Source organism: Scatophagus argus, chromosome 18 (assembly GCF_020382885.2).
Source record: "Scatophagus argus isolate fScaArg1 chromosome 18, fScaArg1.pri, whole genome shotgun sequence".
Lineage (NCBI taxonomy): Eukaryota > Metazoa > Chordata > Actinopteri > Scatophagidae > Scatophagus > Scatophagus argus.
In genome coordinates this window covers 15,896,446-15,916,307 of record NC_058510.1, presented here as the reverse complement: position 1 = coordinate 15,916,307, position 19,862 = coordinate 15,896,446, and the positions used below count along the sequence as shown (strand labels likewise).

The 19,862-nt window shown below is 42.2% G+C and overlaps 1 protein-coding gene across 3 annotated transcripts in view; it reads left to right on the top strand.

Moving 5' to 3' along the window:
* The window catches only part of mpp7a (MAGUK p55 scaffold protein 7a), a 124,267-nt gene extending 104,887 nt beyond the window's left edge, over positions 1-19,380 (top strand). For all 3 annotated transcript variants that reach the window (XM_046371961.1, XM_046371962.1, XM_046371963.1), the window contains 5 exons: positions 4,219-4,299; positions 7,185-7,278; positions 9,571-9,679; positions 10,863-11,006; positions 17,290-19,380. In XM_046371961.1, the coding sequence (XP_046227917.1) occupies positions 4,219-4,299; positions 7,185-7,278; positions 9,571-9,679; positions 10,863-11,006; positions 17,290-17,469 (608 nt within the window). In that variant the 3' untranslated portion in view covers positions 17,470-19,380. The remainder of the gene's footprint in view (positions 1-4,218; positions 4,300-7,184; positions 7,279-9,570; positions 9,680-10,862; positions 11,007-17,289) is intronic.
* Positions 19,381-19,862: the final 482 nt, after the last annotated feature.

Below are 19,862 nucleotides of genomic sequence, written 5' to 3'. Positions count from 1 at the left end.
AACAAACAGTATTGTCCTTGAATTGAAGTGTAAAGTTACAAGTAAGTACAGCAAGGAAGAATGTAAGATTTCACCGTTTCATTCCAGGAAACCCGGTTTGGCTGTTTAGCCTATACACTTGTTCATAATTCTTTTTAACTTATGGAACAGCAGCATCCAGGTTATATAGTTCTTATAGTTTGAAGATCTTAAGCAGTGGATGTGCTTGTGATGAAAAGGGTTTTTCCCCCCTGACATAATCTGTAGCCTTACATAGTAACAGTTATTAATGATGTGCTTCTTGGTAATGGAAGTAGCTTGTGTAGTGCTATAGTAAGAAAGCTAGTTAGCTAGTGATGCTAACAACTGGAGCTAAACACACTGATTAATCCATTTTTTTACTCTGCTGCTCTTGTGTTTTTTCTTTAGCTTAAAAAAAGAAAATTCTCAAGACCATTTACAACTTTTAACATGTAGAGAATTTTTTTCAGGAATGCCCAAAGGCGTTTCCCACCTCTACTGAAATGGAGCGCGGAGTCTGAGATCACTTTCAAAGACAAATCAAGATGCTTATCTTGGTTTTTATACATTGAAAATCAGACAGCCAGTAAAAATATATTTTTACCTACTGCATACATAGTTTGACTAAACCACTGATGGTTTTGAAAGAAATCTGATTATTTAACCTGACAAAATGGTGTGCTGATTTCCACATTTTCTTGTAACTTGACACACTGAACTTGCAGTAAGATTTTGATGAATTGAACGTTTTTAATTTGGGGTTTAGCCTTAATATATTTCAGATGCACTGATGCCTAACTGAATGTTTATGTGGTATCCAAATATATAACATTGGAACTGAATTTGAAGACTTCCCTCCTGAAAATGTAGTAGCAATACATTGTAAATGATCTGTGGTAACCACATTACACCACTGTCATCCTTTAAATGTGGTAGCAGCACTGTGTGTAGTGCTGTAATATACCCCATTCTGAATATGAGGCAAGCTGGGATGTTTGAGGCTGGGTCGAGGCTCTGGGGCCCAGAGCCGGTCCTCATCGGGCTTGGCCTCGGCCTCTCTGCACCAAACTGCATGCGATGTGCTCCGTGCTTGGCCTGGAAGTTATTAAGCTCACAATATTGAAGGCAACTTCTCTAATGAGTGCAGTAATGAAGTCTGACACTTTTACTGGCACAGCATTATGCAAGGCTAGAAGTACCACAAGAAGGCCAGCATGAGAGACAAATGGAGGGAGAAAAAAAAACACATAAACACAATATAAATACTGCAGCTTGGTCCAGAAAATTTGGGAGAGCTATGCCTTTTTTTATTGTGGCGTTCAGATTTATAATGTTGCTGTTGTATTGGGGCATTGTTTGAAACAAACAATGCACAAAGAGGTGGCGTGTTTAAGGTCAGACGATGGAACAGGACCACAGGGCACTGCTTCTGCTTGTAAAAGATCTGGTGGTGGGCTTGTTGGGCCTTCTTGGCAGGCTGTGGTACAGCTGGAATAAGCTTTAATCGCCACCTGAGGTGTTCTGATGAAGGCCTGCTGCCATGCATCATTGATATCACAAGTGGCAAGCAAGGGAGCGATGTACGAGGTGAAAATGGTTTTACGAGCATGCAGAAGTGGGCCGTTAGTCAAACCAAGGGCAGCGCAAATGGCTCTGCTGGTCCCCTGTGTCCGGACCCTGATATCCACGCTCAGACTCAAGCAAACAAGCTTGTGCGGAGGTTTGTGGCCTGTCGGGAGAACTGTCTGCACCACTGTGATAGGGCTCATAAAAGAACCTCTATTACCACACTCTGCCACCTTCAGCACCTACAACAACATTGGCCCACAGTCTTGTTCAAACAGCACCACTGCATTCCTCTCGTGCTCGAAACAAATTCAAAATGAACTCCATTTCCTCATCTTAATAAATCACCCAAGCTTGGGACCCCCAGGTTCTGACTGCCCCCCCCGCCACCCTCACCGAAAATCTCCTTCTCCCCAGCTAAGATTGATTGCTGTCTTCAGTTGGCCATGTGCTTGTTTATGCGAGACGGTAACCACAGAATGCCTTGCACTGTTGGTCTAAAGAGGGTCGGGGGTATTTTTCTTTATTTTCTTTTAGTTTTTTTCCTTTTGAATTCATAGTAGAGTGTGCAAGTGTGCTGAGGAAACAGCTTTTATCACTTACAGCAGTCGCACAATAGGACCCAAACCATGTGTGGCTGGGTACAGAAGTAAAGGGAAAGCATGGGGTGTGAATTTGTCCTTGTGTGAAAGCTGCCAGTGTTCAGAGATTGTGTTTAAAAGAGCCTTGTTGTCCTCACCTATTTATCAGGTTGAGGATCTCTCTGAAACCTGCTTCACACCAGATGAAATATAGAGAAACAGGAACACTTTTTCTCTTAGAATTGTCTTTTCCAACATTTTTTCTCTCCTTCTCTCACTCCTTCTCCCTTTCTTTCCACCTAATCCGCATCGCTGAGTGAACTCATTGTCCGTTTGTTTTAGAGGAGCAGCCTGCTAAACACATTTGCCTGGAGAAATGAATTTCCAGTAGGGTTTGATGCGATTGTAGTGCCTGCCCAGAGCGTCAGGCATGCAAGGAATCTCGAGCCCAGATCAAGCGGCATCTCTAACTGTCCACACACACTGCAGAGCTGTGGTAAAACACTGAAACACAGAGTCCTGCACTTGTAACTCCAAAACTGATTTCTTGTTCAGTCCATCGAAAGACATTGAAACCAGTCACTTAAGGTTAGGATGATGTAGCACCCTGGTAACAGGCACCAAAATACAAGAGAAAATGTTTCGGAGATAGAGATGAAAAAGAGAGCAAGGGAAAGGAACATTTGGTTATTAATTCAGTGACTTTTGCCAAAGTAAACCAGCATAAACAAGGTCCTTACACATATCTGTCCTTGTATGTATCTGCAGCTATATGTACTAACAATTACATATATTACATATAATTACTAACAATACTAGCAATTTTGCATGAAATTTGGACCAACATATTGCATGTTTATGATATCCATTCAAAACTGTTTCCAAAGGTGCCAATATGTTTGTTCTTTATTATCAAAATTAAATGAATTTTACTATCACCACAGGTTGGAGAGTAGGCTATTAAATGCTGAAGGGATGCTCAGCTTTTGGAGCCACATTTGACTTAATAGCCAATACTCCAGTAGCCTCTCCTGCCTTCTCCTCTCCAGTTCATTGCCTCAATTTCCCCATTTGGGGTTTGACACAAAATCCAACTGACTTGGCGACAGTAGAGGAAAAGCCTTCCTTATTTCTCCTGTTTAGGTATATAGCAAGATAAATGTTGTGTTGAATAATAGTCAGAGTGGAACTGAAAACTAACTGTAGAATTTTGTAGAAGAGCTGTAGAACTGAGGAAGAGAATTTTTTCTCACATTGTACTTTAATAGAATGTGAAATTAAATTCACACTGTGCTAAATTTCATATTCCATAATAGAAATAACAGAAAGGTTTCCTTTCCTTCCTTCCTTTCCACTATATTCAAGTAATATGCACTGTAAAATAAAATGGTGTTAGATAAGTTACTACTTATCATAACTCCCATAGTAATGATACTGGTCATATACAATCTTGGACAAGGTGCAGGTATATAAATGGCATGTACCCCATATGCAGTATGTTGTTTAAAGGGACAGTGTGCCAGTTTTACACTTCAGATTCAGTTAAATCATTACTCAGTACTCAGCCTGTGAAAATGTATGATTATTTGTCATCTGTGGTTTTGGCGGGAGTCTGGAGTGCAATGACAGATTCAAGTTGCATTATGAAAAGAGTAGCATCCAGTGTTTTTTGGAGCTTGACCCACAGTAGGGACTAAAAGGCAAGATGTCTCAGCCTCTGCTGCTTCAGTTTTGACTTCTTTGACTGCTTTCTTTTTTGAGTCTCTCTTTGTTTCAATGTTAATTTTGACAGTGCATGATAAATCTGCTAAAATCACAGATGACAGACTTTGGTGTGTTGTATATGGTTATAATTAAATCTTTATTGAAACTTTTATTTGTAAAGTCTGTTTTGGGACATTTTAGCATATTCTCTTGTAACGCCTTCACAGACCATCACAGAAATCCTGACTTCTCCATGAAATGAAGAGGGGAGCACATTCTGAATGGCAGCATTTCTCTGTAGTCTGACTGTAGAGAAGGTTTGATATATTCTGTAATTTTAAAAAACACCTTGTTTGTGTTTGTACAGGACCCACAGGTGTTGGCATGAATGAGCTCAAGAGGAAACTGTTGATCTCAGACCCACAGCACTTCAGTGTGACCATCCCACGTAAGTTAACCCCACTCATCGCGCTGAGGTCAGGTCAAGCCCTGTTTGTGTCTGTGGGGTCCGATCCTGCATGAGCTGAGCATCTTCCAGTAGATTCCATTTGTTGTCTCTGTGTGTGTGTGTGTGTGTGTGTGTGTGTGTGAGCATTTTACACATTGCAACCACCTGTCTTCAGATCGCAGATTATGCTTATTAAGCTTATGGAACATTCAGATATTTTAAACATTTTCCCCACAATTTCAACTTCAAAATCGTGCACAGTTAATCAGGGAATATCTAATTAACCCCAAAAAATGAAGAGCAACTGTAGAAACTAACATACATATATTTTTTCATTAATTAAATTTTAAAAATGCATTTTCTAAGATTGTATTTTGTGGCCTTTTTTCTTTTATTTTGATGGTGAATAGCCCTCAAACACTGGCTGAGTGACAGTACAGCTGTGTTGTAATGGAGGTCGGTTGCCTCTCTCTGAACTCAGTAGGCCCAATAAGCCTCTTTTACACGTGTCCACTGCAGCAAACACATTGGAAAACCATTCTCAACTGCCGCTACACAGAGCCATGGGCACCATGTAAGCTTTTACCAGCAAATCAAAAATAATCACTTTTAGCGAAGGATGTGGAGCTTTCTTGTTCCAGTTGAGTTTTCGCTGTGTGTCGGAGTGTGTGTGCTATTTGAGCGATGAAGGTGCAGTCTGAGACACACACACACACAATGGGAGCTGTCTGGCATTGCGTTAGAGCTCTCCGCACAGCTCTCAGGCAGCATGACTGGTCCTCTCAAGGCCCAGGCAGCTGTTTCTCCTCCTGTGTAGCCTAATTGTCAGCTTTTCATAGTCTGCCTGACAAGCTCCGAATGATGGAGGAAACTACGTTTTTCTACCTCCTGAAGACATGCCATTCCACTGCTTCACGATTTGGCATCAATCTGTCCTCTCTCCTTTCTTTCTGAGTTTATTTCTCACCTTCTTTCCATCTATTTCTGTCTCTTTTCCCCACTGCCTCCTCCCCTTCTTCTCCTTTTAAGGACCCAGCGACAGCTCACCATAATCCTGAACGCCGTCCAGTTTTGCTGCAAACACTGGTGCTCCAAACCTTGCAAGATTTTTTTTTTTTTTTTTTTTTTTTGCAGTTCTGATGTCTCAAAGCCAGTATGTTGGGACAAATAAATCTTTTTGATTTATACATGTAAGCAGGGCAGTGGCATTGGCAATTGCGTAGTTACCGTCTGCGGCTTGGAGGGAAACTGCGACACAAGTTTAAGGAAATATGAGGACCACCAATATTAATTGCTGTGTTTGTTACATGCAGTGTGGCGTAATGGATGTGTCCTGGTCGAAGTCTGACACTCGAAATGTCCCTGGTATTAAAATCCCATCGGTGGGGCCTTTTTTTTTTCCACTAGGCATGTTAATTGTTCTCAAATGTGACCCGTGATGCTGAGTTTAATAGAGCCCAGACAGCGTGATTCAGACCCGTATAGAAGACGTATGGCTCAATTCCTGGCTCTCATTGAGAGGAAAGAGACTCGGAAAGTATCTCGTCTCCCTCTTTTTTAATCTTTGATTGCTGCCAATGGACACATGGATGTGTTTAACACTTGCTGTTGTTTTGGATTAAGCCTGAATCGTTACCCTTTTTTGTTAATTTGAAAACCGGAGCTTTGGAGACCACCGGCTTGTGGCCCAGGTTAAGATTCTCTCTCTCTCCCTCCCTCTCTCCCTCCCTCCCTCCCTCCCCCTCCCCCTCTCCCTCTCTTTTTACTTGTTGCTGTAAAATTTAAACCAGCCGTATAAGAAGCACAAGGAGCATTGCAATAAGCCAGAGTAGGGGGGTTAAACATTTTGATTCATTTAATCAAACATTTGATCCAAGTTTACTGGTATTTTCCATGATTCAGGATTGAGCGATTGAATGCACATTCTATTTTTGCGATGTTATGATTCGATAATGCGTGGTGGACGGTGTTGGTCTGTCACTGTATTTTCCACGTTTCTGGGGGGCTATATTGGGACTATATGTTACGATGTGACAAGGCTGTTTTGAGGCCGATGACAGAAATTCATTGATCTCCCTGAGTGTCTTCTCCACAACAGTGGGATTTATGGCCGTCTGTCCTTCTATACAACGTGAGCGACACGTTGTATAAATCACACCATTGGTTTTCCGTGAACCCTGTATATCAGTCTGGGCCATATTAAAGGAAAGGCCCTGGTCCACTACCAGGGCACAGCCTTCACGATCGCTGACAAAAACTCAGACGAGTGTAAAGCAGAACTTGGCAGCTTTGTTTGCAGGTGATAAAAGTTTAATAGTTTGTTTTGGAGCTGCTCGGAGCGTCTGACGAGTGAACAGCTCTCCCCTCTGACCTTTTGAAGCACTTCTGAGACGAGCCGAAGTGTGAGCCGACCCTTTGACCCTTACACATCCAGCAGTCTGCTCACGTTCCGTCCACGTGCTGCCTCCACCGCCCATTTTACAACAAGGCTTTATGGTTTATGGCCAAGTAAATGTAGAGACTTGATGTTAATGAGAGCTCCCAAACTCAATTACCTTACAGCGGCTAACACGGGCAGCTAACGCTCCGGCTTCTGTTTCTACAGGCACTGCAGCCACATTACAAGAGACAAATTTAATAAGACATAGTAAACCTCTGCTGAATGTCAGTTAAGTGTCTGAGTTTAGTGCTGTAGCTCTACAGGTTGTGTATTTTATAGTGCTATTACAAAATAATATATACAAGGGTTGGCATGGCCCAGCGCGCTGTGTTTCAGACTTCCAGCGATGTTAATAAGGGGCTCAGTTCAGATGCTTTTCAGCCCAGCAGTGAGTCAGACAGTCTGGGCTTGAGGTAATCACTGCTTCTCTTCTGCTCTCTTTCAGACACCAGTCGAGCCAAGAGGAGCCAGGAGAGCGACGGTGTGGAGTACCACTTCATCTCCAAACACCTCTTTGAGACCGATATCCACAACAGCAAGTAGGCACAAGTCTCCGACTCAGCACACTACAGTGGACACACTACAGACATTCATAATGTCAATATTTTAACATGAAACCTGCCTCGGCTCCACATTGTGAACAATGCATTTTGTGTGGTGATTTCTCCGTATTCCATTTTACCAAGTGTTTTTTATTTTTATCTTTAGCTGTTTACTGTCACTTAAAACAGATGAATGAAGTGTGCAAATGCATCAATAGATCCTTACATTCCAATTATTAAAAATGAACTAGTTTCGGTAGTTTCCAGAATACCATGTGGTAGATTGTGACATGAATATTTTCAAATGATTATGTTTTGTTTTTTTTTTCTAAAATTACATTTTATTTCAGTCAGTTTCATTCAGTTGAACAATGAGTTAAAGTATACAGATGTAGATATGGATAATAATATGTTGATTACTAAGTTAATTCAAATGCAATGAGATATAGTAAAACCTATGAAAGCAACAAATCCTCAGTTATTCACTTCTTACCTCAACCAATTGATTAATAAACTAATCTCTCTGCTCAGATCTCATGAGAAGGGATTACACGTATGCAATGTTTCATGTAGTTGTTATCAATATCAAAGTTTCATAAAAAGAATTGTGTTTAGAATATGTGAGACTTGAGACTCTTCACCCTAATGAAAACAACAGGATCCTGACCAATGAGTGGCTGGTGCAGCACTTGCTGACACTGTTCAGATACAGCCCGTCTGCTGCCGTCTGTGTGTCTCCGTAACTGAGTGTGAGCTGGTGTTGACAGGGCTGGGTCCTGTGTTGGTAACGGATCTCCAGACAGTGGCCCCAAGGTCTCCTGTCTCTACTTCCTCCTTTTCCTCAGGCGCTCTCTCTGAATCCAGCCACACCATGACCCGCCTTGACATTTGTGGCCGACAAATTGAAATGCAAGTTGTAGTAGTCATATGAATGATTGATGCCTTTCTCCTGGTCTCACACGATCTGGAAAGGGGGGAAGAAAAAAGATCTACCGTATGGATATGCATACAAAACATTTACACACGCAAACACACACATACACTGTTTATGACATAGAGGGAAGCCTGTGGTGGTGAGCGCATATAGAGTGTTAGAGCATGGAGAAAAGGGAAGGGAAAGGGGCGCTGTATATTTAGGTCATGTTGTGGTGTAGTTCAAGGCATGCAATGTTTTTCAGGGAGTCGGAGGGGTGAGTGACATAGCTGTGATGTGGGGTGGATGCGTGGGACACTCCACGCTAAAATTACAAGGCAGCGATGTAGATGAAGAGTGAGATGAACTTGTTTGCGTTATGCCTCATTGCATGCAGCAGAAACAATGTGCAGAAATAAAAGGTTTCTGAATTGGGGCCACAACAACGTGTGTTTAGCTTGAACAATTTTCCCAAGGGAAGCCCTGTTCTGTGTCAAAACGGCAACAATCCATCCATAGGCTTCCCGTAATCTATATACCTTCTCCTCTGACGACAGACGGTGCGGCATGCTGCAAGGTGTGGGTTATTAAACACAGGCTACTGTATGCTAATTTCCCCATAACCCAATATGAGGTTCAGTCTTCATTTTTTTACAAAAATGCTGAGTTAAACTTTCTTACATGGGAAATTACCATAAAACTTTCTTTTTACATGGCATCAGTCTCACAGAGGCAGTCATTCTGTCCGTCGCCCATCGCAAGCAGACTGCAAGCATACCACACAGTCTTATTAGCTTCAAATTCTTTCCATGTAGTTACTCTCCTCGCTGCCTTTTTTCCTCCTTGTTTTCATCTAAAAATACACTGGTGGCTTTTTGTATGACAGCTGATTGGTGTGAAGCGGGGGATTATCTGGTGGAAAAGTGTTTGTTTGTTTGTGCCCGTGCAGTTGCTTGCTGGGCCCAGAACCTTGTGAATTTAAGGAGGACAGGTTTTGGCATTTGGGGGCTTTGTGGTCTTTCTGGAACAAACAGGTGTTACTGATTGAAAGGGTAGGATAGGAGATTATATAAAAACAAGCTCGGCCAAAACGTCTGGTTTTTAAGTTGTGTTAGAGAATGTGATCTTCGGCTCTGTCAGTGGTTGAAAGAGTAATCCTCCTGTCTGTGTAGATTTGTAGGGTTTTTATATATCATTTCTGAGATCAATATCAGGGGTGTGCTGATGTAGTCAATCAGATTAGGATGAGATTCTAATGTTACTACCAAGGGACATTAGCTTTGCATTAGGTACTAATCCCTGCACAAAACTCACCGCAAAAAGTGCAATCTTCTCATCTCTTCTGTCTTTCAATCTCTCTCCATCTGACCTCTCAGGTTCATCGAGTATGGCGAGTACAAAGGGAATTACTACGGGACAAGTTTAGACTCGATACGCTCCGTCCTCTCCAAGAACAAAGTGTGCTTATTGGATGTCCAGCCTCATGTGAGTAACACAAACCCCATCCTCTCCATCTCACTATCTCTCTCTCTCTCTCTCTCTATTCCCTGTATTGTTAGCCTTTTGCTACCACTGCCCCTAGATATCTCAGAAGCAGATCTCTCTCTTTCCTGCCTTTCCCAAGGCCTTGGCTGCTTACTGGGTTACCAAAGCGGGTTTTAAAGGGGGCATTTTGAGGGAGCAATTACCGCTAATTTCCTCTATTTGAAGATTTCCTCTTTGGCTTATGTGTCTTGGGTGGTGGCGATCAGACCCAACACAAATGGCGGACTTGTCACTGGGCCCCTACAAACTCATTCCCTTTGCCGCGCCCCTATCGTCCAGCCTCTGACCTACCAGCTTCTCTCTGTTTGTTTTTGCTCAGTGGATAATGACATGCAGGCAAATACATCATTATATAGATTAGCCTGGCATGTTGTCAAACCACCCCAGCCTGAGCAGCAATGAGACTCAGCCCTCGGCTGAAGCGTGTGAGAAAGAGTCTGTGGAAGCTCATGTGGGTGTATGTACATTTAGGTATGTACTCTGTTTTTGGCATACAAATGTGGTGTTGTGTAAGCCAATAGTCATTCCCTCTACCTTCACTCTGAACCCATTCCCCGACATGACTCATGGACTGGATCAGTGGCACTGTCAAAGGATGTTAAAGCTCTCATGCTGGCTTGGTGAGCAGCTGATGAGAGTGGCTCTTCTCTTGCCCATACTTTGGGTTTTTATTCAGCTTCTTATCGGTTGTGGGTTTTGACCCACTGCCTAATAGCACACTGAGAGGCCCTGATAGTGGCGGCAGAACTAGGGGAAAACCTTACGCCACCACTAACCAACTCTGACGCCTCTTCTGCTTTTCTGGAACCAGATTGGCGGTGTTGTGTCACCGGAGAAATGGCTGTAGACCATTATTTCTTGGTTCCTTTAATCATCTAGTAACGTGCAACACCTAGGAGAGTCCAAACCTTTAGTCTGGAAGCCAGTGCCGCAAACTCACTAGGGATCTGTCCCCTCTGCACATATGTCTGTTTTTATGAGATTGTTAATGTCTGTTAAATTTGGCTTTTGCATCTTAGTTTCATTGCTGTTTTATTATCATTCCCTCTTCCTGCTTGATGGTACTGCATGGCTCTCCCTTTTGCATTTACACTCATATTTGTTTTGATTTTTCTCTGTTCAGACGTTAAAGCACCTGCGGACGGCAGAATTTAAACCCTATGTAGTGTTTGTGAAGCCTCCTGCGATCGAGAGACTGAGGGAGACCAGACAGAATGCCAAAATCATATCAGGCAAAGATGACAAGGGATCTGCCAAATCATTCACGGTAAGAGAACGTGACGAGAAGGTTTATTTCTCACACTGAGTCAAACATTGATCAGCATATGTTGTTTATGGCTATTCAAACAGCTCGAAGTACCAGATGGGTCAGGCTTGACTTCATTTAGACAATCACAGGAAATCAATTTAATATACTTGTCAGTGAGTAGCTAACACCCCAGCTGTTGCTTTCCAACGTGGATATTTGTCAGTGCTATTCAGATTAGATTAAGGTAAATGAAAGTTTAATGACCTTTGTGAGGAAACTGGATCACTACAGCAGAAAATAACAGGATACGGCTAATAGGATATACATTAAGTAAGGATAAAGGAGGATATTATACATACATCCACAGTGTAAATTAACAACAGATACAAATGTGCCCACAGATTTATTCTAGGTTTATTGGTCAAAAACTTTCTGATCTACAAAATGGGGGCCATGCAGGGGAAGTGTGGGGACCACTGGTTTAGTCACATGAAGGATGCAGCTGGGGAACACAATGAACACACAGTCTAGTGATGCGATGGTGTTATATTGTAGAAACAGATTAACAGCAGAAGAAATAACAGAAATGCTATCTGAACCCTGTATGTGTGTGTGTGTGTGTGTGAGAGAGAGAGAGAGAAAGAGAGATGAGGTCATTCTTTACACACCTTTATCCCAGCCCAACGGGGACACAGATGAAACCAATTAGCCGGTGTTCGGTGCTGCTGCTGTGAAGTTGCCGGGCGGGGGAGCTGGGGGTGAGGGTAGATGATGGTTTTCCCAGCACCGTCGGGACCCGACACTTGCTCGCTTGCTCGCGTGTCTTACTCACCACAGGCAGCGTTAGGGCCAAGATCCTGGTCGGCATCACAGCAGCAGGCGCAGCTTGATGGGACACCAGAAGTGAGAAATATGAGGCGAGTGGGAGGCTGAGAAAGACGTGGAGACTGACTGACCACAAACTAGATACATAAGGATGAGTGAAGAAAGGGTGGAGGAAGTGATGGGGTGTGAACTACGGTGTGCAGGTGTGAATACAGCATGGTGGGGTTTCATTTACATTTTATGTCAGTATTTATTGAAACCATCATTTCTTACTGCTTTTAATATTTCCCACCTTCAGCCCCCACCTTGATGCTACTTAAAGTTTCAAACATCAGCTAACATAAATGGAAAAGACCCTCCAGGTCCCATGAAATAATTAGTGACTTTTCCTTAAAAATAATAATAAAAAAAAAAAAAAAAAAAACCTGCTAATGTTGTGCCTTCAGTGGTCACGTCATGTTGCAAAAAGAAGTCCAACTATAAAATTCACCACAACTTTTTGAACATTTCAGCCTTTCTTCTTATTCCATTAAATTAAGCAATTAAGCCGCCTTCCATGACGACACGCTGAACACAAAGGGCATGATGGGATAGCCTGTGGTGAGCAAGGGCCGGGCAGAAAGCAAGGCAAAGTTCAGATGCATGCATCTGGAAAAGACAATCGCACCTGAGAGTGACCCAGTCAGGTATTCATTGCAGCAACACAGCGGAGAAGCACCGAGCTGAGGTAGAACCAACTGTGTAAGCAATGCAAACTGTGTTTTGACTGACAACACGAAAGACCTCCTCACAGCTGGCTGAGTGGGGAAGTTGCGAAATTTTGAGTCCCCACTGCTATACGGCAGGACCCTGCCACCAGTAGACTGACTTTAAATAGCAGGAGCTGAGGGAACCCCCCTCTGCTATTCTGACTTTGCACTGTTGGTTGATCCCTCGCTGCTTCGTGTCCCAGCCCAGCATCCTGTTTCAACTGTAGCTGCATTACATTAAAGTCACCCTTCAGTCAAAAATGTGTTTTTCTTTTTGTTCCAGTTGAATGCCTGACCTTCACCGTGTAGAATGATGTATGTGCAGAGTCTGACACTATAAGGCTGTTTTCACATTCATTGCTGGAAGTCTTTCATTCATTCTCTGTGCCCACTGAAAACCTAAAATTAAGAGGCAGAGCCTACGAGCGTGAACCGTGACATCACAAATAGTTTTAAGCTCGTATTCAGCATACACAAGTGGGATGTGGAAACTTGAAGCCTCCAGTGCACATACACTGAAACTGGACTACAAAGAGGTGGGAAACCAAAAGGTCCATTTTTGTTAATTGAAAAATATTTGCATATTTATGTGGTCTGGGATTTTTAATGAAGCAGATGGAGCAGATTCCATTTTAGATATTCTACTGTGATAATTATACTTACTATACATGTACATACATGCAGGAGATCTTAAACTGACATGATGTCATGGATGAGACCATAAACATTCATACAAATCACCATGAGACACTAAAACCCTTGTAGCAATCCAAATAAGACAAGTAAAATTATATCTTCTCCATCTTATCACTTCTTTCACTGTTACGCTGAGCGTGTCGGCTCTGCTCGGTCACAGTTGAAGGTTGGCTCTGACTCAGAACGTCCCGTAGGTATTTTACCTCGCTGTAGAAGCTTGAAAACCTCGATACAGACACTCATCCTGCATTAGTCACACAGTGAAATATCATTTCTCCTCCGTCTGCTCCTCGTTTCCCAGCCGAGCTCCTGAGAACAATGAGCTGTAGTTGTCAGAAACAGGATGATTGCTAAGAATCCCTGCTGTTGCTTTATTACTCACTGTCCCTTCATTACCCCCTGCTAATCTCTCAAGTAATACAAATACCCAACTAAAATACCCAGTGACAAAGAGGCATATTTCAGCCAGGTAACAAACCAGGTGCTGTGTAAATGTTCATGTGCAGCGACAGAACGTGAACCACCTCAGATTTTCTATTAAAGGCTCTGAAAGAGAAGCAGTTGCTGAGTGACGTCTAAGACGTATTCTGTTCACCTCCAGCTGTATTTCTCTCTCAGAGAGACAGGTCTGCTTTAATGATAAAGGCTGAGGAACAGTCGTCTCATTGTTTCAGCAGAGCGTTCTGACTTTAGCCTCATTGTTTGAGCTGGAAGTGATTCAGAGTCACTTTTCAGGAAAAGGAGCTGAAGTGTGATGTAGAAACAAGCAAAAACAGTCTGATGTAATGAATAATTCAGCCTATAATGTGGTTAGTGCAGAAAATGGCCCATTATCTGAAATGACTGTAATCATTTCAGACTGATGTGTAAAGATGGGACTGGTTTTTGATGCTTTTTTTAGGGTGTGTTTTATTAGGATCGATAAAGCAGGTTTCCCACCGGCGACACACTGCATGCATGGGGGTTTTAAAAGATGACACCTGGTTCTGACACATGCTGTAGTGTTGAAAAGGTTTACATTCACATAGTTGGATTTTCCTAAAACAGGCACAGTAAAATCACAAATATAAAAATACAAGCGATAAAACCATCATCGATTAAAATCTGTAACATGGAGAGCCGTCAGGAGTCAATAGCCTCATACTGTGCTAAAACAAAGTACTTAAACAGGCACACATCATTTCATGAGGAAATTAAGCAACCTAATGGCAGAGGGGAGAAATGAGTCCCCGGTGCTTTTCTTCTCGAGTTTGGCCCTCTAGAAGTGACATCAGCTCCAAGTGCCCTCTGAGGAAAACGATCCAGCACGGATCAGTGCCTGCCAAAGAATGTCCGCTTACCCCTTCTCACCCAGCTTTCCATTTGCCTCTTCTACCTTCATTATATTCATCTCTCTGGCCCTTTTATTGCGTCCTGCTTTCATCTTGTGATTTTCTTCCGCATTTTTTTTTTGTTTGTTTGTTTTTTTTTGTTTGTTTTGTTCTCTTTCCATCTCTTCACCCAGCCTACGTCTGTGATTAATGTTCTTTTACCTGGAATGGCCTGACTACAGACAGACGCAGAGACTCGCTGGTGGACATGGAAACATCACAGACAGAAAACAGCTCACAGTCTCCCGGGTTCATTTCGCTGCCAGGACAGGTCACTGGGGTCGTCTTCCTGGCATTGGACACAGTGGTCATCTGTAAGTCCAGGTCCAGCAGTGGAAGTCCTGCGGGGGCTTCGGTCCAGATGACAGAGAATATAGTCCTGTTACGTGGAAGAGTTTTCTCCACAGGCCAGCAAACCTTCTGCCCTGCCCGAGCCGTCTCTCTGTCTCGGCTCGTCCTCTTCCTGTCATCCTCCGAGACACAGGATGATAAAACCATCACACCTTCACACAAAAGACAACAGAGCCTGAGAGGATGCTGCTTACTTTTTTGAAACGTAGAAACATGCAAGGCAGCCAGACCAAAAGAAAAAAAAAAATAGAACACAGGCCTTTTGCTGAGTGTCACAGTGAGTGAGTGTTTATATTTAGCTGCACAGCTAATCCATTATGAAGCGGAAAACCACCAGAAACATTCTGAAGTAACTCCTGGCTGGATGGAGCGTCTCTAAAAATTGAGCCGTTTAGGAGTTTTAAACTTTAACGAGGCCGTGTTTATGTGCGCACACATTGTATGCACACACTCAACTTGATCCTGCCTGTTTGTGGGTGTGGGAGCGTGTGTGTGTGTATGTATGTGTATGTGTGTGTTTGAGCTGTGCATGAATGTGCAGCTGTGTGTATTTATAAGTGTGTGTTTGGCACAGGGGTTCACTATAAAACCATATCTGTCCAGAAATCTAAAGTTGAGTGTTCCCAGTAAAAACACAAGGCTAAATCAATGCAGCTACTTTAGCCATGCTGGTGCACTGAGGGCAGGATCAGCCAGGGCCCACACACCCGAAACCAGAAAGCCTCAGAAGGACCACCGTGGAGAGATACCTGGCCTCTCTCAGAATACTCTATCTATGAATACAGGGGCCCCAGATAGGCAATGTTTACTCCCAGCCTGATAAAAATATGTTATTTGGCTGTTCCTCACAGTTAGCACGTGGTTTTATTCTTTACACTGGACAGATGATTTGCATACCAACTTGGAAAAGTCTTCATCCCCCTGGAAGGACCCCTGTTTAAGACTGCATGCCAGCATGCAGTGATTTTATGTTTTAATGGACGTCTCACATTTAGGAATCAAAGCTAACTCTAGCCCATAATATGCTGTTTAGTAGCTCATTAATTCACCCATCATCGAACAGCCATTGCTTCTAAGCCCACTCTAAAGCCCAATTAGCATGGGGTTGTTTCATTTATCACAAAATCCACACATAGTTATGTGCTGGTAGTGAGCGGGAGAGTCTGTCAGATCATCCTGTCTTTACATACCACACCCTTCCTAAATAATTAAAGCATGTTTATCACGAAAAAATGAGCAATTAATGATGTGTAATGAACAGTGTTTCAAAAGGGCCCCAGCCTGAGTTGTTGCAAATATTTTGAAGATTAACTTGTTTCTAACAGAAAATAATGTATTCAAAAAGCAATAGAAGTTGTTTTAAAACCCTGATTCCGAAGGAATGGGGACGCTGTGTAAAATAAAGAATGTTGACATATGTTCTATTGAAAGCAGCGCAAAGACAATATATTTAATGTTTTACCTCAGCAGCTTCATTCATTTTTATCTGCTTGTACTGAGTTTAATCCTGGCAGTGTGTTACAAATGAGTTGGGACAAGAGCAGCAAAAATTTGAATTGAAACCGTGAGTCACTGTGTTAAAGTGGAGTTTGATTTTATCAAATAAAATCTGAAGTCATTAGGTTCATGGTTTGAGTGTGACTCAAATCTAAGTCATGTGACTCACACCTTTGATTCTGCCCCTTTTACTTAAAAGTTCTCTAGAAACTCTGAGATCATTGCCTGCAGAGCACCTCCGTCCTCCATGTTTGCAGTTCAGCAAGGTTCATACAGCCACAGTCACAGCTCTGACAGTGGAACGCTGTTGCTGCAAGCTGTCATTTCCCCATCGCACATATAAAATCCAGACGAACTATAATGTATGTTTTACACGTCTGTCTTTCGGAAATTATGGTTATGTTTTGTCCTCTGCTTATTTTGAGGATATTTTATTTTCTTTCTGAACTGGATAACCGTGTGTATTTGGTGCAGGAAATTATGAAAATTCCTTGAGGTCAGGTTGTTGTATGGAGAGGTTTTAGTGCGCGGTTTGTGCCCCGCTTCGTGTGTGTGTGCCATGTCTCTAGGAGGTTATAACGGGCTCCGTACGAGCCACTTTACGTTTATTTGTGTGTTCAAGGCCATGTAATTTGTGTTTACAGTATGACAATTTATCTCCCCTGTTGTTTACTGTGGCCAGAGTTTTCTGTGTGCAGCAGATAGGCAGCCTGAAATTAACTGTTTGGCCTTTGGTTTGTGCATACATCTTTGCCTTTTTTTTTTGTCTTTTTCACCTCTGTCTTCTCCCCTCTGTTCTCACGTACAATGCAGGAGGAGGACTTCCAGGAGATGATGAGAATGGCCCAGATGATGGAGACCCAGTATGGCCATCTGTTTGAGAAGGTCATAGTCAATGATGACCTTTCGACGGCCTTCGGCGAGCTGCGCTTGGCACTAAAGAAAGTGGAGATGGAGACTCACTGGGTTCCAGTCAGCTGGACTCACTCCTGATATTCAAACAGACTGTGAAAAGAGAAAAGGGAAGGGCTTTGACAGAAATATACAGGTGTTTTATCTTTCTATGTCTGCTGTGGCTGGTGCTGGGGGCGGGAAGAGTGGGTAAAATAAAACAGCGCCAGACGGCTGTCGCCATACCTGAGCTGCACAGAGCTACGAATAAGTTTTGCTTGGGATCAGGTTGGATTTAGACTTCAGCTGTGGCCTGGATGTGGATCTCCAGGTCTAACTGAGTTCTGACAGGGTTGAGGCTAAGGGCGCCAGTCCAGAATTTAATCCTTGGACATTGATCTGGGTCTCAGTCTGGGTCATACGACCATGACCACGAGTTTGAGCTCTTTGGTCCAAACCAGAATGTGGAACGTGCTTGGACCATCACAGCACCAGCAGTGCTGCCAGCACATCAGCAACCGCGCCAACCAGGACTCCGTCTTCAGTGTGTTTATAACATTAGGCCATTAGAAACCAAAGGGATTGACATATTTCTTCTTGGTTGACAACTTACATGCATATGTGTGTAAAAGAGCACAACCTCTGAGGTGGGAAAAGAGGAGAAAAGAAAACACATTTGCCTTGTGTCTTACTGTATTTCTACGCTTCTATAATGTTTCCATGACTGTTACTCCAAACAAAACACTGTCAGGTACACTCTCAAAAAAGGGCAGTAAGTGTAATTTTATTTATGAGAAATTAATATATTTTCTAATATCCTGCAGTTTGTACATATCTTGACTTTTCGAGCAACCTGATCTCAACTGTAGCCACCTCTCTCACAGCTTTTTACACAGGAGACGTCTCTTCTTTCGCTCAAGTGTTTTGATTTCATCATACTAGTTTAGTTTTTCCCCCTACAAAGCACATAGAGAGCCATTTTATTTAGGTGTTATATATTCCATTTAGGAGCGTTTTGAAAAGCCACCCTGCGTGTGACGGTGCCCAGCATAACAGCTTTGCCATTTTAAATCCCAAAACTGGACACTTTTGGCTGTCTGCTAGAAGAAAATGTTCACAATTGTGTTTTATTAGGGTGGAGTCTTTATTTTTATTCTCATAAAAATGGCTACAGCAAGACTGCTAATAGAGGGTCCTCAGCATACTTCCAGGATTTTAGCTCAGTGAAATGCTAAGTAGCCGCTCCTGACTTTATGAGCATTAGAGGTTTCTTGCTCATTTGAGTCTCCCATTCTCAGCCTAACTTGCTCATTTTTAGTCAGTACTTTTCTTTTTTAATCTTTTATCAGAGATAATCTTAATCTTAAATTCTGGTACATTGATTTTCAAAGCAGTTGGTCATTTAATATGGATGTATTATTAGAATTAACAATGTTACACTCTCAATAGATGCTTGATTCTTTGCTGCAAATGTACTTAACACTTTAAAGAAATAGTTTGCCTTCTTAATTGTTTTCTTGTCAATATACATAAGAAGATGAATCTTTTTTTTTTTTTTTTATCTTTGTACAGGTGGTCACCATACTGTATAAATCCTCTTTGCCCAGTTCAGGTTGCATTGCACAAATGTTTTCCACCTATTATGATGCTGCATATTACACATATTTTGATTTCCGTCCATTAAAACAAAAAGAAAAGGGTTATGAGCATTTAAGATGTTTAGTCATGATAATAAACATTTTATAGGGACTTTCACACCTGTCACCCCTTTACTTGGCACCTAGTTTTAATTCATTTTGCTATCACCTCAAGTTCCCATTTTACTTACTTGTCCACCTCTTCAGATCTTACCTCTCTATATATGTTTTATTGATCAAAATCAGATTTATACAGTCTCTAGAAAATATTTTTCATTTTTTGCTGTAAATGAACTGCTGGTTATGAGGCAAGCTATATGAATTTACATTATTCTTGATAACTGATACATTTTATATTAAAGAAAATGCAGCTAAACTTGTGTTTCCACATTTATTTCATGTCTGAGTGGAGACTGAAGGTAGTGTTGTGTGAGGTGGAAAGGTATGAGAAGAATCTTCCACTGTTTCTGGGATTTGTGCCCTTGAGTGCCATTCACATCTATCTTTGTTTAGTTTTGAGAAAAAATATTCCGGCAACATCTTAAGTGGTCCTATAGGAGTGTGCTACAGAGTGCACAGTTGTGCAAGCAGACTTTTCATCTTTAAAATGACAATGTTTAAGAGCAACAAATATCAATCACAGACTGGTTTTCTCACTGACCCCCCCCCCCCCCCCCCCCCCCCCCCCCCCCCCCCCGCCAACTGCACTCACATTTAATTAATAAAGTAAAATTATCATTTGGCTTCCAAGTGGTTCAGTTATTCTGTATCTCTTCAATATCACCTGTCAAATAAAGATTAAAAGTCAGAAAAACAACTTTAAAACTATATTTTTGAAAGAATAACTACGATCTGTAG